The sequence below is a fragment of the Heliconius melpomene genome, chromosome 13 (genome assembly GCF_056956725.1).
Source record: "Heliconius melpomene rosina isolate 202511_hmr_F chromosome 13, ASM5695672v1, whole genome shotgun sequence".
Classification (NCBI taxonomy): domain Eukaryota; kingdom Metazoa; phylum Arthropoda; class Insecta; order Lepidoptera; family Nymphalidae; genus Heliconius; species Heliconius melpomene.
In genome coordinates this window covers 11471778-11496135 of record NC_140401.1, presented here as the reverse complement: position 1 = coordinate 11496135, position 24358 = coordinate 11471778, and the positions used below count along the sequence as shown (strand labels likewise).

Sequence of the window (24358 nt, the reverse complement as noted above, 5' to 3'; positions counted from 1 at the left end):
AATCATAGCATTTAAATAAATAAACAAACAATACGATAATTTCGTGAGAATAAATGCAAACAAAACAAATAAGAAACAGTCATCGTTTCATCGTTTCATCACTCAAATGTTATAAGTAGTAATGTAATAACTAAATTATTATTTTTTGTTTTATTTAAAGTACGAAACCCAATGCTTCCTAATTTAGTTACGTTTCAATTTGTTAACAGTAACTTGAATTGTATTTTAAAAATTATTATTTAATTTATTTTTAACTTGGACGGTTTCCAAGAGGCCAGAGTCTACCAGCAACGTCTAAATATTTATTTATTTATTTTTTAAAATTATTTCCCGAATTAGGGGTCGAGCTCACTACTATTGCGTATATAATAAGACGCAGTTCTTAGTATATTAGTATTGATCCTGTTAGACAATGTGTTAAATTGGATCGATCATGTACATTTTTAAAAGTACTAAAATTACCAATATAGATTAAATTTAAAATGATACATAGTAGGTATGTAGTATTATTAACGACTACTAAAAATTCATAAGAATATTCTAGAGTTGGGAAGTCTAAGCTATCTATTAACGTGTCACTTGCTTCTGTAGCACTGTCGAGAGCTATATGACTTATCTCTTATGAACTATACATTACGCCACTGTATTATAAAATACACGTGTTTTCATTGTTTCTTAGTAAAGCAGCACAAAAACATATAAAATTCTGTAATTTTAAGTCATAAACAATTTTTTGAACTCGTTGTTCTAAGCGCCACATCCGTTTCTTAAGTAGTTTAAATGCAAAAAATATATTATCAGTTAAAAAATAAAGCATTTTATTAGGTTAAACATCACTAATGAATGTCTATTGAAATATTGTAATAAAAAAATGTTAAGTATTGTTTTTCAGCTACTCGCTTTATCTCTCGCTCGCCCGTAGGTAAACAGAGCGAACTTAGTGTTAAGACGTTTCGTACTTTTTTTTGGTCGTACTCGAAGCAATGCTTGCCGCAGAATTCTATCTTACCGGGGCGGGAAAATCTAAATAAGTAATTATGCCCGAATGGGGAAAGAACCGACAACTGTCATATAAACTTTTACAGTCAGACGCTGTCACATTGAGTCATGATGGGCTAATTTCTTTTAAAGACTACATATTTTAAATTATAAGATAAATTGATTTGGTCTAAAATATTATAAATTTTATTTATTTTCTGCTTCTTCCACACAATATTGTAAAATTTCATATTATGATCTATTAGTGCATATTTTCCCAACTTGAATGAACTTGAATGTTGACATTTATGTGTTACTATTTAATAGTAGATAATTAATGTGATCGATAGTCCACCCATTATTATTAGTCTGTCCATTTAAAGTAAGAAATAACGTCAGATTTGATTTTGGTCTGTGTTAATATTTTAGAATAAACTTATATAACAAATAAGGCAATTTGATTATATATAATTGCTCCATACAAGAGATGTCATCTCATTATCAAAGCGTTTAGTAAAAGTTTGAACGACACTAGCGTGTTATAAAACAGGCAGTGTGAACGAAAAGCGGCATCAGTACGCCAGAGAGCTGCGCAAGGTCAAGTACAATCATACAAGTTGTATGTCTGTTCTTTCTACAGTCGATCGACAGGCCTTACTTGTGATGTGACAGTCTTAAAAAATATAGAAATTAAAAAAATAAATAAATTAAAACAAATAAGTATCTGTGCCAAATATCGAGAGAGCCGAGTGTGAACGCACGTGTGTTCCAAATTTAAATATCGGTGTGGTGCGATTTTCCCGCGTAAACATTGTGCTAAAAGAAAAGTGCTCGATTATTTTACGTGTGAAATCTTATTTTATTTTATCAGTAAAATATAAAATATTATATTATTATAAATAATAATCTGGACTTTAAGTGATACAAGCCAGTAAGTAAATGTGTTTATTTATATATTTTTTAAGTTATTAGACATATTCTGGACTAATTTATTTAAATTGGAAATTATGACATTGAAGTATGAAATAAAAAAATATCGGCAATTTTAAAATAACGTTCCATCTATGAAATGAAAATTTACTATTTTATATGCATAATATTAAAACTTATATAAGTAAGTACTGCGCTATTGATAATATATATAATTAATACCACAATGCCACAATATGTATTACTATATTTTAATGCCTACTCATATTCAACGATGAACGATTGTAAACGTAAAATATAATTTAAAAAGTTTATTATACGTATATACAAAACGTATCTAACAAGCAGTGTTTGCGGATAGCTTTTTCAGATCGAGAAAAGAAACAAATAATGTCACAACATCATTTCTATTATTTAAAATTTGTAATAAAAACAAAATTCAGTTTTATTTTCCAAATTTAAACTAATATCATTACAATCAACAATAAATGTCTTTAAATTTATTATGTGAAAAAAATGAAGACAATAGAAACCATTAGCTATATTAATTATAAACATATAAAAATATCATTTTCTTCAGAAGTTAATACCGGTAATTGGAACGCGTTAGGTTTTTTATGTTCGCAAGTATAAGTCCAAGTTTCTAAGATAGTATCATAGAGCATATAATGTCTACTTGATTTTCCAAATTATTTGTAAAATTGTGTACCTACATAGAAATTTATAATTATATATACATTTATCATTTTGTAAATCATATTATTAGCAATCGAGCACTAAATCTTTTTAAATTTATTATGTGAAAAAAATTAAGAAAACAATAGAAACGATTAGATATAATATTCTTTATAAACATATAAAAATAGTGTTTACTTGACATGATAATTTAACAATAAAGCTATTATTTTAAACTTTTTATGCTTTATATAATTAAATAAAAAAATTGGGGTCGTCGTGGTACAGGGACACAAGCGACAGTAAACGCGACGGATGTGGGTTCGATTATCAAACGAGGGAATTAAATATTTCATATTATTATATTCTCGCTCTAGTAGAGTGCGGTGCTGAGCTCCACCACTCAACACGCAAAGCTTCGAGAATTCGGCGGAACTTGATCCTAAAAAAATATTTAGAATGGTTAATCTAAAATGTATTTAAATTCCTCTGAGTGTTATTTTTGCCGATACGATATTTACAAGAGACAAAGAGCGAGTCTCAGAAAATCAATGACGTAGTTTTAATATGGAAGGATCTTAATTTGCGATTATTAAATACACACGCAATACTAGTATATAAATAATTCATATTAGTTAATACAGTTTAGATGGAATAAGTGTGCTTAGAATAACTAATCATTAACCGCAATCAATCGTTCTAGTCGATTATTAAAATAAAAGTAAAATTATATTCTAAGTCTTGTTATGTCAAAATTCGTTATAATATTCATACTTTTTGATTATATATATTTTTCACTCCCCTGTCCTGGTAGACCAGTCGCGGCGTTGAGTTTCCTTACTCAACACGCATGTCTCGAAAATTGTGCGGAAAGTGGGATTTCTGTCTTCTTGGTTCCATCTGTTTACTGGGTTATGTAGGAAAATGAGCTACTTGAAAATATAATTTAAATTTATGAAAAACATAAATAATAACATAACTCGGGTTATATTAAGAAAAATAAAATAATAATATCTAATATTTTACTTATAGCGTTTATACTAAAAGTAATATAAATCAATTGAATATGTATTTACTCATACAATCTCGACGCTGATTCATTACGCATGCCCGTGATTGATATTATTTAACTCGCCGTTCGACAGCGGTAAATAATCTAATACATAAATCTAATACATTTTATTGTAAACGTGTAAATGAAATTCTAAAACTTAACATTATTTATTAAATATTCTTCATTTTAACTTTCCAATGAAAATATCCTTGAAATGTACCTATTACATAGATACATGTAAGAAACACTAATTTCATAAACATATTAAAAAAAATGCTGTATTTTAGAGAATTGAAAGCGATACAGTGAAAAATTTTACAACTTGCTAATGAATTAATTATATATAGTAAATTGTTTAATAAGCTCATTATTCGAAATAGTTTTTATCTTTCGTTTTTTTTCTTACGTTAAGGAAACCTGGGAACCTAGTGTTATGACAAACTTTGCTTTTTTTACGAGAGCGAGGAAATTAATATATTAAATATTTCATTACATCAAGTTGGAATCGAAGCCCAACCTGTCGCGATTGATTGGCCTGGCCTAAATTATCCTCGGTTAGGCGATATTATCTTCAAATTACTTTAATAACGTTTTGATTATAAACAATAAAAATTAATTTCATACCCAAACAGGTTAAGCTCACAACGACGACACCTTTACGTGTCCAAAATTGACAACACGAATTAGCAAACGAATTCGAAGTGAATACGAGCAAAAAACAAACTTTGATCGATTGTATTAATTGACATTTCAGTTATTATTATAAAATTATTATATTACTAGTCGTTGCCCAGTGCTTGTCTTGTGGATTTCAACACGAAAATGGAGATTAACTTTTTTATTTCATATATCTATAGTTAAAAATTTATCACTTTATATATAACATAATGGCGATATATATATTGGAATAACGAATAAATAATATTTAATATACCTGCAATTTTTTAGTCAAAGTCAAAATATCTTTATTCCATAAAAATGCTTAACATTTACTTGGACATGTCATAAAATAGAAAAAAAATGCAAATTAAAAATAACCAAAAAAAATGTGCAATTTTGACTTGAAAAAGCCCGTTCAAATGGTTGAGCTCATGAGAAGATAGATACAGGCAAAGAAACTCATGGCCACTCTTTTTAAATGCCAACATTTGTTACAAATTACAATTAACAATTTTAACTTAGAAAAAGAGCAACTCATTTCCAAACATCATTATCGCAAACATAATCTTTAACAGAGTAATATGCTTTTTGGCAGAGCCTGTGCTTTACCACTTTTTTAAATTTGTTCAGTGATAAATTAACCATGTCGTTTGGAAGTTTGTTATAAAAGTTTTATTATATCTTCACGGTATTCAATTTAATTTTTTGCATCTTAAGAGCCGTTTACCTAATACGGTGTATGCACTTTAGAGTATAGGAGAATGCTGCACTTTATTTCACCAATACAGGAAAATAAAAATACTATAAACTAATTATAATTAATATCGAATAAGAAAATTAATAGGCGGCGTTTAGTCAAAGATTTTTCATATTTCCTTAAAGCACTAGAATATATTAATTTGCCTTTCAAACATAATTATCACCACTAATGTTTACATACACAAAGGTTTTTTGAGTAATATTATTGATTTAAAAATTAGCACCTACGTGCAAGGTAAACAAAAAAAAAGTGAAACAAGTGAATAAATACATACGTAAACGATCGTAGCACGCGTATAAGAGTTTTATCATTTTTAAATTAGTAGCATAATTTAAGAGCTGAAGGCTTCGGAACAAGAACAAAAATGTTGTAGCTAAGTCTAAATGAAATTAGTCATTAGTTACAGATAAACGCGACGTGGACTTCCGCTCAACAAAAATTGGTGATTGGTGGTTGAAATTGGCGGAGAACGGAAGGGAACACGTTATGGCGAGTTCTTTACGTCAAACCAGTTATGCGAAGAAATCACAGTACAAAAATATGTCAATATGATATATTATATACATAGTTATATATTGTACAATGTACATATTTAATCAGTCATCTATACAGAAAAATAAGAAAAATCCTACAAATAAATACATAATTAACGTGAAAATTAATCTAGGTCATGAATATAAACACGCATTCCGCAATTCCACAGATCTTATAAAAGTTGAGGATGCGTCGTGAAGGTTGACGGCGCGCGCCGTTGGCAGTAGTACTGTAAACATTTCTATTATTGCCCATCTGACCTCAGGGCTCAGTGATAACGATATCGGGTCGTTAATTACGTTTGCTAAGCTAGTAGCTACATATATATAAATGTAGATAAAATTAATTTTATTAGCGTTAAATTGTTTACTAGACAATAAAAATGCTATTATCTATACTACTATTATACAACTGAAGTGTTCGTTTCGTTGAGTGCTCTAATCTCAGAAACAAATGTTCGAATTCAAAGACTGTAAGTTGTTGTATTGGATAGTTCATTTATCGAAGAAAGTTATATATTGTAAATTGTTAAACGTTTCGATGCAACCCACTCTACTATGTCATACACAACTCTTAGAGACATCTATCTAGTTTTATCATTAAACTTAATTGTTACTTTGCTCTATATTATACTCGTAAATTCATTGCCTTCCGTATTAACAATTGACAATACGTATACATAAATTACCCTCTACCTCATAGAGAGCAAAAACGTGCGAGAATATATTCATTTCCTATATTTCTGGTGATAAGGTACTAAGGTTCTATTTTTTTTGTATGTTATTTTTAATTAAATTTCGATTAATTATATATAATTTACGTAGAGCAATTATAGTTTTCGAAGTTTTATACAATTAAGTTTGTATTTTATTTTTAAAATGTTACATTATAGCAATGGCGGAAATCAAAGCTGCTCTGTTTGAGGAGGCGAAATATATAAGACTAGCGGCCCGCTCGCGGTTTCACCCGCGTGAACTATTTTATTATTAATTACTGTCTCCATGACTACGTCCTAGTGACGTCTATGCAAATTTGAGACTCCTAGCATTCGTAGTAACAAAGTTTCATACAAACTTTCGACCCCAAAAACAACTCCTTAGAAGTCGAATATTGCAAATTCCCGTCTTAGCGAGCACCTACGTCCTATAAGTAACTCCTATGCAAAATTTGAGATTCCTAGCACATGTAGTTTCTGAGATTTCGTGATGAGTGAGTGACTTTTCGATTATATATATGTAGAAGATAACGCTTTTTATATAATTTAGATGTAAATATACATGGCTGTCTATCAAAGAACAATATAGTCATAATTTTCATGCTATGGTATATATATTAGAAAAAAGTAAGACACAACAAATGACTATCGATAAATATAATAAGGTAATGCTAGTATACTTATATAAATTAAACATTATACGAGTACGTATTGCACTACAGATAATAACTATCCAAAACAATCAACTCAATTCCGCCTTTATCATACGACACTTGACACGATTAAAGCGAATTTCCTCTTAGCGGCTAGGAAACGTATTACCGTTGTTAATCGAGGAAGTATATGTAACTAATGCAATCCAATCGTATGTGTCTAATAATAAATACGGGTGTGGTATGTTTATTTAAATAATTATCTATCGCGGTATCGCGGCGGTATAGCGTTTGTGGGTTATGGGTTCGATCCAGAAACGGGGGCATCAATTATTTCCACTTTTCCGCTCTGGTAGACCGTTACTCAAGATGTAGTACTTCGGAAAAAAAAATAAGATAACAATAAAAAAAATATCATTTATATTACTATACTCAGATCGTAAACAAGGATTGCGTTTATATTTATTTAGTTCATTTAGCAGTAATTAAGTTTCACAATTTCCGATACAAAATTCTATTAAATATTTAAGTAAATATAAGTCTTACTTCCGTCGTTAAAATGCATTTCCTTTTGTTTCTCAATACAAGTAAGTACATATTAAAGTTGACACACTAAATTTTGTTGTTAAAATTGTTTTGTAAAAGGTTGATATCGCTTTTCATTTATATAGCAATTAATTTTCCATTAGTGTAGATATTTACTTCTAAGATAACAAAAATATTATATGATTCTATAATGTATTTATTTAATGTCCCAGAAACGTATTTAACGTAACGTAAACAGCAAAAGTATTTTTTTAAATAATAAAACACAAAAACGAATCTCAACGGTAAAATATTAACATTTTAACCTAAATAGTTCTAAAAACTGCCAACATACATACAAACATTACCAAATTAATAATAATATCTACAAAATCTCTTTAATCCAATCTTATTATATTGCCAATAATATGTTTCATTGCATATTATAATAATAGCTATATTCGTATTAATCGGAATGACAAAAACAAAATCTCTTTGATAACATCCTCGACCGATAAGAAAGTATCACGATAGGTACTTATGTCGCGAAATATTTTACAAGTTTATTTATCATCAGTAGTTAGTGAGTGAGTGAGTGCAGCGGTGTCTGTTTATATTATTGTGTAGAGAAAAGGAATCTCAAATGAAGAAATATTAATATAATAATGAATGACGAGTGCGTATTGTTTTCTAGTGAAATTTAATTGTGGCCGTGACGTCTCAGATCTCTGATCTCTGATCTAGGAACGAACACAATTATAGTTGTTATCGACGAAAAAACATCCAATCGCTATCTCGTTCCCATTCAAAAGCGTTTATATTTTGGATTGACGCACGCTCTGTTTGTTTACGTTTATTTTGGTTGCGATGTTCGCGGATGTGCAGAAAAAAATAGTTTTATTTATTTTATTCAGTTCCACGTAAGGTAGTAGGCAAAGGGAACCTAGTGTTCATTCTGTTTCCCACTGTTCACTAAATTTTCGAAACATTGTGTGTTGAGGGGCGGAACCCAACGCTGCGTTTTATCTTGTTACCAAAGCAAAGAAATACAAATGACTCATTAACCTGAGTAACAACCGTACCAACAACCGTCGTGTTTACATACAGACGATGTGCCGATACGCCAAGACGGCCCACGGGTCACGGGTAGTTTTAAAGTGCATATAATAAAATATTTTGCGTTTTCATTATTATAACAAGTTATTAATGAAAAGCCATTTTGGCCTTGAGACGGTAGCACAGTAAAACGCAATGCTTCTATTTGGGTGAAAAGTGAATATTGGAATAATATACTTTTTAGTTTTTTTATAAGTTTGAAATTGTAATTGTTTTAAAAAATATGATATTGTTTACAGGAGGGTAGCGGAGGTGCGGTACGGGGAGCGACGCGCGCGCACCATGTTAGCGAGCATCAAAGGCTTCTGGAAGGTGTGGCGTTATGGAGACTTATATATGGTAAAGTGTAAATTACTTATGAGTTAAGTTTAAAATAGAAATACGATAAAAAATAATTTCCTACATATGTAGATAAAATATACAAATATACAAGATAAAATATAGAAATATACATAACTGATAACATATATATAGAAAAAAGGCAAAATCTTATTTTTTTAAGCATATGATGGAAAACTGAGAAAATTAAAGTTATTTTATCTATAATTGTTTTCGCTATCAATATAAATATGTATATAACAAAAAATAACAAACGTAAATAACTAATAAAAAATCATTGTTTCAATAGGAAAAATACGTATCGTCGCATTTTAATTCACATTTAAGCACGTAGTTAAGATTGTGTCAACGGATTGTGTGTATTGCGCGATTCATGAAGTGCGATATGGAGACTAATAGCTTTGATCATTTTATGAAGTGTTTTACTAAACGTGACTTCAAATCTTGGAAATTAGGCCCAAAGTATTTTTTTTATTGGTCGTTGTAAGTTCGACCATCACACTTAGATAAAGTTGTAGTATTATATTATCACACCGCACTAGTAGACAAAGTGCAGCGTTGAATTCCAGCAAACAACACGCAATGTCTTAAAAATTAGGCGGAGACCAGTAATCGGAGTGTCTTATCACTGGTTTTCCTCTGTCTACACTGTTATGCTGGAAAGGGTGTAAAGCTGCATCTTAAAATAAGCCTTGCCTACTGAAATCAAAACATTTAAGTTGCTAAGTAGTTAAATATCAATGTAACATTAATACATTATTTGCACTTCACGAATTGCTATTCGTAGGTACATACCTACTCTTAATTATATATTTTTTGTCACTATAAAAACTTACAGAATTTTTCATAAAAATAGCATTTCCTTATAATCTAACTTATCTGAAAAAACAGAAAAAAAAAACGAACTGGTTGATGCTGTTGATGATAATGAATAGTACCTACTATTCTTAATAACCTTATTAAGAGTATGTTAAATAATAAACTAAAAAGGTTGTATGGCTGAACGCGCTTACCTCAGAAACTGTTGGTAGGAAATAAAAAAATGTTTTTGTATTGGATAGTCCGTAGTAACCGTCGTGATTTAACCTACAGTACCTACTGAGTTACCTCAGGCACTTACCATGTGTCAGGTGTCATACAAATATGTTTTTTTTTTCTTTAATTCGACCACATGAACAAAGTTATAGGTAAAATCTAGTCGTGTATACAAATGAAAGATCAAATTAAAGTGCTCCGCGTATCTGCTTCAATCTCACGTTCCATATTGATGTGTTACATCATTTCATTATATTTATGTAAATACTATGATAATAGGTTTCTATTATTTAATAACTATAATACGTATTACAAGTTAATTTAAATTCAAGTTTTATGAGTATATTCATCTTCAGAAAGAAACTAATGAAACATCATTTAGTTCTTCACTATAGAGAAATAAATGTAACATAACTCCGCGCTTTCTTAACAAAGAGGGGAAAACGAAAATAATATACGTAATTTAATTTTGCTTCTCACTTCCGCTTGTTTATTCTTAACTGTGAAGTAGTCACCAAGGCAACACTCACAAAAATAACAACATGTAAATGTTATTTAACGTGAATTCATACAGTTATTTAACGTGACCGGAACTAAAAATCATGACCTTTGACTTAAGGGGCTAATTGACATTTTGCAGATATTATTAGTAAGTTATATTTATTAAAATATACCTAGCTACCATTAAATATGGTATGGAAAATAATCAGTAGAGTGATAAATCATTACATTTTTTAACTAAGATTCTTTAAGCGGAAAAAGGAGAGACGTAAAAGAATAAAAGTACTAACTATGAAATAAATCATTATAGCTCGATTTTTTATAAAAAAAGCGATAAAATCTTTAAGACGCCCTAGGTAATATACAACCTGTGAAGCTTTTACTAAAACTATAATTACTATTTTAAGAAACATTTCATTCAATTCTGTTAAATACTTCGTTTCTGCAAAGTTTATTCAAATTAATTAATTCATTCATTCTAAACAAGTAGACTATAAAAATGTAAACACAATTTAAAATTAAAATATGCATGTATATAATATTAATAATAAAACAAATAAAAAACTAACAGTAAATAATAGTCATAGTAAGTACACAGCTATTTTCACTTCATTTCCGGTGACAATCGAGACATAATAGTGAACATGTCACGAATAATGTATGTACATATATATATATAAACAAAAATTAATATATAAGGAAAAGCACTATAGGAATAAATACTTATAAATATATTTACTTATTTAAAGTTCTCCAAGTTGCGAGAGAGCTTACAGCCACTGTGTTTCTAATCGAATATCAAATTCTATTTTTTTTATAATAGCGTTAGAAACATCGACTAAAACATTTGCTATTATTAAATAACGTTATCGTTGCTGGGATGCGTTTGATCGATCGTTTCCATATTTATAATAATTGTCTAAGTGTAGTAGATATTTAGTCTTGTTAGATTATTGGCTCTATTTTCCCATTTCTATCCTATTCTACTACTATCGGGATAACTTATGAGATGCAAACGACGCGTGGAAATAATAAAAAATAATAATTATTATCTTGTATCAATATATATAAGAAAAGTATTGTAAGTAACTTAAGTCACGACGTATCTTAATATAAAAATAGAACAAGTAAGTATAATATATGTTAAAAGTATTTAAAGTTAGCATATTTGGTTAGAATCTTACTACATTTAAAACATAAGTAACTTGAAACAATGAAGAATTCTGAGATTTATGGTTATATTTAGACGTATTGTAGATATAATCATCAGATTTTGCGTCTAAGGCAAGCAAAGACTGCAAGTGTGAAGCGACATTATCTATATATCTGAACACAAGCTATACATTTTTTTAGCTTCAAGCTGTAGGGATACCTACGTACTTAGCCGGATAGGCAGAGGGAATCTGGGAATCTTAGTGTTAAAACACTCCATTTCCATTATAGATTCTTCCATTACCCACTTTCTGCCGAAGTCTTAAGACATTGTGTGTTGAGTGCTCAAACTCAAGAACGCGCTTAACTTCATTACCAGAGCAAATAAGTGAAAATATTAAAGTTTAATTTCCTTGTCTGGTAACAATTGGGAATCTAAACAAGAATCATCGCGTTTAAAGTTTCACGTACATATGAAACTAAAGTGAAAGAAAGAAATATTACAAAAAAAATGCGTTTGTTTTTATCCGTCTGAAACAACACAAGTGATTAGACATTCTAAGAGCGCAGTTGCACTTGAACTTGAACTTGCCGCGGACACGGACGAACCGGCCGGCGCGGGCGGGCGCGGTGTTAGCCGTAAATTGTTTATGTAACTATTTGAATGAAGGGAATATTCGAATTCAATTATTTGAAGGTGTTCCAAGAAAACACAATCCACAAGTTTTTTTCGTAAATGTCAATAAATTTCTGAAACGTCACAAAGATAATTAGATACCTATGCGTAGAGCGCCAGTTGTACTTGAACTTGAACTTGCCGTGGACACGGACGGACCGGCTGACGCGGTGTGGCTATTATAGAGACACACAGAGCGGAAAAACTATGTGCCTTCTGTGTTGCAATTTGTATAAGTAACAACGCATAACCGAACGAAATATTACTGATACGTTGAAATTAAGGGGTCGTTTATCAAATTTTTTAATTAAATGATTTTAAGATGTTTTAAAAATTGATAGAGTGTTCCCACTTAGTAGACTGTCTTATTAGATTCAAATAGATCACTATGTGTATTTATGTAATCAGAATTTTAAAGATGAATTAAAAGTGATCATATTAGTAATTATTAGCAGGTTTTGTGAATGAATTATATTTTTTATTAGCATTTTATTTCATCACCTTCATTCTGTATCCTGCACAGAACAGGGTAAAGAGAGGGAACCTTGTGTTAAGATACACCGTTCCTTATTTTCTGCAAAACTCTGGAGGCATTGCGTGTTGAGTTGCGGAACTCAACGCCGCTCTTTTCCTCGACACCAGAGTGAAGAAATGAAAATATAAAATTAAATAAATATTTCATTTCCTCGAATGAGGATCATTGTGCACCTCAGCCACGATTGGTCTCGATTAGAATTTTAGTTCCAATCATTGTATTAATGAAACCTTCATCAGTGATATACATAAACATAAAAAAAATTATATACATATCCAGCCTTAACCGGCAGACCAAGTGTTATTAATCTAGATCTGTAGGTTTCTACTGTCTGTCGCAAGCGCTCTTTGCGTTTTTTCTAGAACGTCTGCACATTTTTGTTAATGTATTTTTTATTTCATATTAAGATTTTGTCATATGATAAAAGTTATTTAAAAAAAGTATCGCAGAGCATTGAATTGGTTTTTTGAGATAGGAAAAATACTCATTAAATTTCAATATCGGTACCCGTCAGCCATTGTCTACGTGACTTAACTTTCTTTTATAGAATTAGAATATTATTTAGGTTTAACATAAGACTTCGAAGACAAACAAACATACATTTTTAAGCTATATCAATCAATCTGTTCTTTATAGCTTGGAGATAACTTAGAAACGAATAATTAGAACGTATTATTTCTGAACATAAATATAAGAAACTGACTTATTAGATGATTCAACGCATATCATAATGACTTTGTTATGCAATAATAGTAACATAATCTGTTGTTTGCTTTTAAACTAAGAAAATGATCTATTAACGAGATAATTATACGTTGGGTGTAGTATATTACTATTTACTTAAGTTATTCCATAGTACATATAGTATTGTATTGATTTTTTACATATTTTTTTTCAGAATTTTTTTGTTTGTGAGTGTTTACAGTCAAATTACAATAACATTTTGACATCGATCATATATTTATTGAGTGACTGCAAGGTGCACAAGTTTAAATTCGCAAGTTTAAACTCGTATATAGTTTAGACGTTAGAGTGTAGGGGGGCATTGACAAAGGATTTTTCGAAATTCCTATGAAAAAAAACATGTTATGTCTTAGAGCCAACACAAAGTGATCGACAACTAATGTTTTAGTATAAAAATTACTAAATTTAAAAATATATAAAATAATATTTTCACGTATTAAATTAATTCTAATTACAGCGTGTACTGTGTGCACAATATTTAACTAAACAATCATTCGATAAGGTTGTTAACAGTAATTATTGACTGCGTAAAGCGAATAATTATTATTCGTAACATCAAATTCCATTCGCGTTGAAAAAATATGTAATTTAAAAAGTCTTTCAGTTTTCATCCGACTGCGTTAGAATGAGGATAATGTTTTTTTGGTACACTCTTATTCCTTTGACACGTTCTAAAGGACTAAAAGGCTGGCTTTTTATACCTACGCGTACTTTAAAGTGTACGAGTATAGTTCCTATACTCGTACATTAGAAAGATCACACATAAGAAAAAAGCAAGGAATGTACGAGTATAGGAACTATACTTCTTTTATATATATTTCTTTTCATTGTAAATTATTTATAAATTACTTCTAAGACTAAGAAATCAGAATTGCATAACATTAAGAGCAAATGTTATTAAGTGTATGAGTATTCTGTTACCATGACTATAGGTTATATAATAATTATACATCTAGAATACATATAATATGTATTTATTGAACTGCAGTATTTAAAATCTAATTGTGAGAGGTAGAGATCAGAACGCACATTTGATGTATAAAAAGTATAAAAAATTGCTTTAATTGTAAAATATTTTTGTGCTTTTGTTAGTTCATTTTTTTATTATATTACCCCAGTAACGTGGATAATATCTGAAGCTAGTCGTGGCGTAGTGGTACAAGTGTGCGACTGTAAACATGACTTGTTGTGTTCCCAGGTTCCCTCTGCCTGCCCTGCCTTATGCAGGATGCAGCGTGATGCTAATAAAATACTTTATTTCAACTCATTAGAAAACTTTCTAGTATAACTTAGCTGTTGTCAAAGTTATCCCAAATAGCAATCAACATGTTACATCTTACATTGTAACAGTTCAATATGCAAAGCTTGGCATTTCATATTTAAAAATTTTGACTCGAAAAATTCTCACCAGGTTTTTTCAATATATATTTTTTAAATTAATCTTTTGTATGAAGTATTACATAACATTTCAACATAATAAATTAATAATGTGTTTATAAGTGTAGGTAAAAACTTGAAATTAGATCTGCCGCGACAGTTAGATAATAACCGTAATTAGAGCCCGTGCAATAGAGTCGTAAAATCTTGGCGACATTTATGCATTTAAAGTAAACACTTATGAGAATTATATATAATATACTATTATTAGTGTCGTTATCAGCTCCATCCATGAGTATCCATGTGGAGTTGAGATCTGTAATGTAATTCAAGATCAAGGTTCTTTCGGTCTTATATATATTTCTTCTTTTGGTCTTATATTCTAACTGTCTAACTAATACGGTTTATAAAATTCAGGCTAATGACAGAAGGATAGACAGACAAACAGACAGCAGAGTTATAGCAATAGGCTCCCGTTTTATCCTTTGGATACGGAACCCTAAAAAACATAAAGAACTTAAAGGTACCTAATTTACATACATACATATGTATAAGGTACAACTATAAACCTATTTTAAAATATTGACTTTTTATTTCTCCAAGACGACAACGAGTCCACCTACTCATTTTATTTTATTCTATATTAACATCATATAAAGAAAAGATATTACTTTTTGTATGTTTTTTTGTAATGGATATATTCAAGTATTACTCAGTTACTTGCACATTTTTTTCAGCTTCAGTCTGTATTCCTCATGTAGCGGTGTAGGCAGAGGACCCCAGTGGGAGGCCCAGTGTTAAAACACTCCGTTCCCCACTTTCAGCCGAATTCTGGAGGCATTGAGTGTTAAGCGGTGTAGTTTTGTTAAACAGCAAAAAACTAAATCCATGGTTTTAAAAATTTATCGATAATTTATAGTGCATTGTAAACGTTATTGAGCATACGTACCTAATTGTAGTGAATATTATAAGTTGTGGGTAAGTCAGGTATAAAGAACGAATTACACATTAATTTATTACACATCGTTACTCACAAAAAAATCCACGAGGCTCATGTCTTATTGTTATATTTAAGTGACAATGACTATTATACTTTAAATTAGTCAATCAAAACCAAAAATAATTAAAACATATGTTTGACTTTGTTTGTTATTAAAATGAATCACTCGAGCGATTGTAAAAAAATCGTATAAAGTAAAACAAACCTTACATATACTCGTATATTCACCGGAAGAAGTAAGGGTGTGCGGCTAGTCTTAAAATAATTAATTCCACATAACATCTCTCTCTTCGTTCCATTACGGCAAAATCTAGAACGTTTTCATCTAAACCGGTTAAGCAAGTACACTAAGTGTTTTCTGGATCATTCTTTCTACATGATCTTTGATATTTCGTTACACGTTAAGTTCTCATTATAATATAATAATAATTGTTTTATTATACAACTGTGTTTTATTATACTCAGATATATGTAGAACCGGTAATAGAAATAGCTATGAATACATAATCGTAGCTTAAAAGCTTTAAAGGGAAGGTTCTAGAACCATTTGAAAACCCCTTTAGCATAAAAATATACTTTTATGTTATAAAAGCTGCATTTTCGCTGAATAGGTATGCGTACTTAAAATATTTACACACAAAGTTAAGTTTTTACGACGCGACGTTTATTGATGAATAAAGCTACAATAACGTTAACTATTGACTATACAACCTATGACACAAAAAATACGATTAGATTTGAGTTAGGCGACTATTAAAGAGTGGAGTGATATTTTTTAAATTCTCGTTGGCTAAGCTTTTTGTTTGGTTGGTTGAGCTTTAAATAATTTTATATTAGTGAGAGAAAATTATAGGCGCTGATAGTCGAGATACATTTCCTATCAGAGAACAGATATAAAAAACCTGGATGAGACAATTTCAAAAATAGTCCATGTATTACGTCCATGTATAACTTTAGGAATCGTAAAAATCCAATATTTTATAAACCTTTATAGGTCTCGCTAAGTTTTTCCTCAAGTGTGAGGCATTCACTGTTTGAAACGATGCGGTGGTAAATTATATTACATTCAAAAAATTAAACGTCTAACTTCTTATGAACTTTGATTTTAAAAAATAAACTAAAGCAATTTTATAATTTACGAACCATTATAATTATTCTATCAGATGAATACCCGTGACCACAGAATTGCCGCATTGTTTGACCGCAAAGATCGTTGTGGTATATATGTATTAATAACATAAACAAATCAATTTAGTTTTGCATTTTATAATTATAAAATCGAAAATAAATAATTCATCTAAACAGCACACAAATAAATGAAAATATAAACAAAGATGTGATCTAAAAATGAAATCAAATTAAATATTTTAAGAAAAAAGTAAAGATAACTCAGTGAGTAACCAATTTGTTTTCCTTTTAACGCCTATTTATCTCTCTCTAGGGACAGTTAATATTGTATGATTTTTTTGCTGGAGCAAGCCAGTATCACTATGTTTTCGAATGTCAAACGAATTTTCTTCCCTTCTAAACTTACTCATCGTCAATCATATTAAAAATATAATATTGTTTTGATTACTATTTTTTATATTTTTCACCTAAAACTAAAAAAACTAAGTAATTATTGTACAATTTTGGCAATGATTTGATCTTTGTCTACCAGAGCGGGAAAATGAAAATAGTTAACTTCCCTGAATTGTAGAGTCCAAGTCAAATAAAAGTAAATAAGAGTTGTGGGCCATTTTCCTCGTCATCTTGTATAATCACTGTTTATCATCATAATCGCGCGGTGCGTTCCGGTGGTTAGGTGCGATTATTATATAAACGACCGGGCGATCTAGCGCTTCGCACGACTGTATGAACACATTTCACGTAAACTGGAAAATTTTCAGGTTATATAATATATATAACCTGAAAATTTTCAATATATACTTGTACTTGTAATGTACGGTGATACTTTCACAGAAAGGAGATTTGTTTGTATAGGTAGAGATAGAATATAGAAGGAGCCTATTTTTGTTTACTCCAAAAAAATATGATGATAAGCTTATTTGTAAACAACAACTTAATTTACTACAAAATTATTCTGAAAATAATCCAAAAACTTAAATGTTTCTACTATAAAAAATATATAAACACCTCCTCAAATTACAGACAACGACAAGAAGCTTCTATAGAAATTATACATAAGACGGCAATCTTTGGGGACACTGAAGCGCTTCTAATACTATACGATTATTTTTTTATACACGAGCATTAACGCCACGTGTTGTTGTCACGTTTTCCGAATAACAGATTATTATTAAAACACACGCAAATCCCGGTAAAAACAGTGAAAATATTTGGCAAGAACGCAAAAATCAAAATAGCTTTAAGTCAATGCTCTGATTGTTTACGTGCCCACATCAGTTTACGTATTAACTTTATATAGATTTTAAATCCAAAAACAACTCCTAGCGTCACAATTCCAAGCATCTTTTAAATGAAAATTAAAAAAAATTAAGATATACAATACAGATATACTCAGAAGAAAACATAATACATCTTCCATGTACTATATCTTAATGGCAACGGAGTATCTTAACACTAGGTTTCCTCTGCCAACTCTGCTATGTGTGCAGAATACAGCGTGAAGCTAAAAACATATATAAGCGTATTTATAATCAATGTTGCACTCATTCTTTTAACATTGTAGCGATAGCAGATTACGTTATCATAAATTGAGCATAACTTACGCCTAATTAAATTTGTATAACTATATTGTCGAAGTGACGAAAACAATAATTTAATATATTTCTTATTCTCATTAACAAAATGAAATATTTTATTGATTTTTATAGGCAATAGTCGGTACATAAAGTGTGAAGTTAAGTCAGTAAAACTACTTTATTCTTTAATTTACGCTACTAAGAGCACGCCTTCTACTCGACATTCGCGCTGAAAATTCATTTCCTCGCTCTAGTAACACGATAAAACGCGGCATTGAGTTCTACCACTCACTATACGATATCCCGGAAATTGGGCGATGCATGGAGACTGATTGCGTTAATATTAGCTTCTGTTTGCTTATCCAAGCAAGCTTTTTCGTTCCGTTTTGGCATTAATGCTTTTCCATGAAGCTAAAAGATAGAAAGAGAGAAGAGAGAGAAAAGAAAGAAGAGAAAAAGATTTTGAAGCGTTATGACCATATTTCGTCACATTACATTTCTTATTTACAGGTGCTGGCGGCACTCGCGGCGCAGTCCATCAACATATCGGTTGGGTTCTGCCAGGGTTTCTCCGCAGTGTTGCTGCCCCAGTATACGCATGAATACCCCACCGCGTCTTACGAACAAACTTCTTGGATTGGTAAGAAAGAGTCAATTATATGATTTAAAATTCATTTTAGATGACCTTTATAAAAATATAAACTATTGATTTGACTTTTTAAATTTTTACGCTTCTTATATCAAAATAAGGACAGTGTAACTTAGGAGGATCAACTTTTGTCTTTAGTACCTAATGTAAAATAAAATCACCACAATTTTTAACATCCCGGGACAATCAGAATACACACAGATTTATTGAAATATTTCAAAATAAATGCCACATTTTTTTACATTTCTAAATATCTTCCCTTCCTAGGTTTGTAAGGAACACATAGAAATACTGTTCTAACAATTTTGATCTCACAGTTTGACTTGAACATGTTTATTAATCTTATATTAAATGCTATTCATTTTATCTATCAACGTGGAATATTTACGTGGTAGGTTTTTCTTTATTGTATCAGAATAGTTAACGTAATATATGTATGTAGATGCGTCACTCACGTAGCTATGTCAGATAGAAAATAAACAGCATTGGGCATAATAACATACTGTATGTATTGTTGTTACTTTTGAATGACTACAACGCAATCATTCATGCTTCTTCACATTCTTCTAGAATTATATTTTATAAGCAAGTATGTAAGATATTAGAGAAATGTAAGAAATGGTAAATAAATAAAATACTTTTTTTTGAAAAAGAAAAAAAAATTCAAGGTAGTGGTTTTGAACCCTTGCCTTCTTAACTTGAAGTTTGACTTTAAACTTTTCGTTTATTGAAAGGATTATGCTAAATGATCGCATATTATACTTAAATTTTTAATTGCAAATTTAACAATGGAAGTTTAGTAAAAAATACGGTACAAAAACATCACAGAAGTATCACTTTAGTATTTTATTGTTAACAAATTTTATCGACAAAAATATTTAAACAACTTACTATATTATACACGATAGACTAATAAACAATAAAATCTCCCATACACACATATAAATCAGTAAACACTCATATCACAGTGTACAGAAAGCAGAACAAACATTGTATGAACAAACAATGGAACGTTTGCTGCACTGTTGATAATATCCTAAGCCGTATCATTTAGTTCTCAGCACGTTTAGCTGTTAGCGTGTTTACTTTAGAAATTAATCAAAATGATTAACTTTGATTATGAGATTAGGAATAATGATTTTATTATCCATTTTCCGATGATATTGACATGATAGAGACATTGGTTACTGATGTATTGTAGGTAAAACTACCATTGAAACTTTAACTCACTTAAATGTGTAGGTTTTATTTGATATTGGAAAACCACTTATATTTTATTTCATGATCATGATAAGATGAAAGAATATTAATTAACATATTTGAGGCCGTACTGGCACAGTGTATGACTGAAAACGTGGTGGTAACAAAGACAAAACTCGGCGTTAAGTTCCAACATAATTCAAAACGCAATGTCTTAAAATTTCGGAGGAAAGTGGAAAACGAAGTATATTAATACTAAGTTTCCTCTTCCTGCTCTGTTATGTGCGGGAGCTAAGAAAAATATTAATAAAAAAATCTAAGTATTTTTATAATCATAAAATAAGTACCTATGTCATCAACATATGTATCTTTGTTATATTAAAGAATATTTATCATGTTTTTTACAGCAAGTTTGGGTGTAATATCAAACCCGATCGGCGCGTTACTAGGCGGCATGATGGTGGACGCGGTGGGTCGGCGATTGCTCCTGCAGTCCATCGTGTTACCAAATTTGATAGGATGGCTTGTTATCGCTTTTTCTGAAACTTACGTGTTTCTTTGCGTTGGAAGATTTATTACTGGCTTTACAATAGGTAAGAATTGTTTTCATTAAATATTCCTCCCAAATTTTTACTTATATTTTGTACTAAAAATATGTCATTGCCTAATAACGTATATGTAATTAAAATTAAGGATAAAAAAATAATTGTTTAAGACTTAACTAATATTTTAGATAGATATTTTATTTAATTAAAAACGTTTTCATTACAGGCATGTCCACAGCATCTTACATATACGTGGCAGAAATTACTACCCCTGAAAAAAGAGGAGTCCTTAGCGCTCTAGGACCAGGACTAGTTTCTACAGGAATATTCATAGTTTATTCCTTAGGAGCTTTCATACATTGGCGCAAAGTAGCCGCAATTTGCGCAGGAGTTTCATTATTGACCCCATTTTTAATGTATTTCGTTCCTGAATCGCCTTTATGGCTCGCTTCCAAGGGTCAAATGAAGGAAGCTTACAATGCCATGTTTTGGTTACGTCAAAACAATAATACAGCGCAGACTGAACTTATGGAATTTACGAAAGACCGAAAATTAGACGAAAATATGACTTTTAGACAAAAACTTCTGCTATTCAAACGCAAAAGCGTTTTAAAACCGTTTGCTTTGCTAATAGTCTTTTTCATGTTCCAAGAGATGTCTGGCATATATGTTATTTTATACTACGCTGTTGATTTCTTCAAGTCGGTCGGCACCAGTGTGAACGAATTCACAGCTTCAATCATCGTTGGAGGGGTTAGAGTATTCATGGGAGCGATTGGAGCCGGTCTTATTAACAGTTTTAGGCGCAAGACATTAGCCGCGACTTCTGGTCTTTTGTTAGGTTTCGCGATGTTAGGAGCCGCGGTGTGCGATAGCTTAAACGGGCCACCATTAATGAAATTAGCTTGTATTTTACTCCACGTTTCGTTCAGCATGGTCGGATTTTTACAATTACCTTGGATTATGTCGGGAGAATTGTATCCTCAAGACATAAGAGGTGTAATGTCGGGAGCTACGTCATGTTGTGCATATGTCCTAATTTTCTTTAATATCAAGACCTATCCTCAATTAGAAAACTTACTAACAAGTAATGGGACGCTATATTTATTCGCGATTTGCGCCATTTTGGGTGCGGCTTACTGTTTTCTCTTTCTGCCGGAAACTAAAGGCAAGACTTTAAGCGAAATTATGCGACAATTTGACGAGGATAAGAAAGATTGCGATCCGGAAGTTGGTTGTGTTAAACAAATAACTGAAAAACCCGTCCAAAGACGACATAGCGCTGGAGCAGCTGTGTCTTTAGAAAAGGGTAAAGAGATTAGTAAGCAATGGGATGAAAATTATGAGAAGAATTAATAAGAAAATTTGAATTTAATTCAAGAAAAATATCACTCTTATTTCAAATTTTTTTTATATTGTGAGATAGAAAGAAAAAGAGAAAGAAAATAAATGACATTTAGAGTGATATTTGGCCGTTTTATAAATAAATAGTTACTATGTACTTTTAGTTTATATTTAAATGAGAGTAATTTTAAATGTGATCAGTATTATAGGTAATTGAGTGATTATTGTATTTGTTACCGAATGTTGCAGATTTAGAAGGCATTATGAGACTTAAGAGATAAAAAAAAAATATATATAAAAAGGTCTGTTTGTTTATAAAAATATACAATACGGTCGATGAGTTGTGGCTGTCTTAAAGTTAGGCTTTCTGAACTTTTGTGCATTGTTTACTTTGGAAGAAAATAATCAAAAGTGAGAAAAAAATTGGAAAAACTATCTTGAGCAGCCATCTATTTACAGCTAACTTCAGGGCGGCCACGACTCGTCGACCGAACTGAAGGAACTTTGATTTTATATAAAATACATAGATATATAGAATTTACAAACAACATATTATTCTTCAATTTAAAATAAGTTTAAGTGATACATTCCAATGTGATAGTTTTAGTTTATGTATGGTGAAGTTTTATATTAGTGTACTATTAATAGTTAAAAGATATTTTAATTGAATATCTACATTACATATTATCACAGATTATTTAATATTTATATTAAATCATAGATAAAAAATATTAATATGTCATTTTCGAGCATTATTTATTATTGCATTTAAAATGCTAATTATTAAGGAGAGAACTATTTTTTAATTGATAAGTTTATTGTGATTGTAAAATGTTATTTATATATAAAATTAAAAATTATATAATTGTTATGTGTATTATATACCTATAAGAAGAGTTACTATTTATAAATAAGATAAACATGTTTAATATATATATATTATTTTGAAGCAAACCAACGTAAAATGTTAACGTATGTAAATATACAATGTGTTGACAAAATTAAATAATAATTAATATAAAAAGAACAAAATCGCTTGAACTGAAATTGTAGAAGTCAATCAATGAAAAGGATTATTCCAGTTTTTGTACACGAGATTAAATAAAAAAAAATTAAAGCAAGCAATTCAATTTAATAAAAATACCTTAAAAAACCATACATTATTTTTGAGAATAACTGCTAGACTGATTTTTACTAAAAATGGTTAAGAACCACAACAAGGATAATCTAACCCTGCGGTGGTTAACATCTATGTATGGTAAATATCTTTCGAATGAAAAAAACTGCATTGAAATCTTTCCATATCTTTAAGAGCTACGATGTTACAGACACACAAGCAACGACGTTAAAATCCTAACATCCCTCTTTTTGCATCGGAGTTTAAAAAAATAATATTACCATGAAGATAGTATACCGATAAGAACTAATAACGTCACTTATTAATAGAGCTGTTAATTATGTACATTCAAAACAATAATTGTTTTAAGGTCTAATATATTTCTTTCTGGTATTTTTTTATTATCTACTACTACATCACGTGCTAACATTCCGTTTAATAAGCCAATTAGTAAGGAGCTACTTACACGTACATACCTTCTATACAAAATATTTATCTAAGTAGACACAGGTACCTACTATAATCGATATGTTCTTATATGTATTATAATTATTTACTAGAAATCGAACTGGAGACCACGAATTACAATGAAGCTACTAAAAATATACATAATATGTATAAAATCTTTATTTAATTAAGTTGAAGCAATATTTATATATTTATTTATTATTTCTATTAATTAAGTTTATGACTGTGATGTTTTGTTTTGGTGTGAAATAAAGAAAATGTTTTTTTGAATTTGCCGTTTTTCATTTACTTAAATTGTATAAACTGTATGCGGTGGTTGTGGGTTGAAATCTTATTTTAGGGAACAATGAAATTACATAAAAAAATTAAAG

The 24358-nt window shown here is 30.1% G+C and overlaps 2 protein-coding genes across 21 annotated transcripts in view; one reads left to right on the top strand and one right to left on the bottom strand.

The window, feature by feature from the left end:
• Window positions 1-23269, top strand: part of LOC146532965 (trehalose transporter 1-like protein) — a 42147-nt gene extending 18878 nt beyond the window's left edge. For 2 of the 4 annotated variants that reach the window (XM_085196890.1, XM_085196893.1), the window contains exons 2-5: window positions 8840-8939; window positions 19175-19304; window positions 20921-21106; window positions 21285-23269. In XM_085196890.1, coding sequence (XP_085053016.1) covers window positions 8840-8939; window positions 19175-19304; window positions 20921-21106; window positions 21285-22414 — 1546 coding nt within the window. In that variant the 3' untranslated portion in view covers window positions 22415-23269. Of the gene's footprint in view, window positions 1-1540; window positions 1910-8041; window positions 8161-8839; window positions 8940-19174; window positions 19305-20920; window positions 21107-21284 lie in introns of those variants that run through there. The other 2 variants (XM_085196892.1, XM_085196891.1) reach the window with 2 other exon arrangements.
• The window catches only part of rg (A kinase anchor protein rugose), a 424034-nt gene that overhangs the window by 32852 nt on the left and 366824 nt on the right, over window positions 1-24358 (bottom strand). The window lies entirely within an intron of this gene.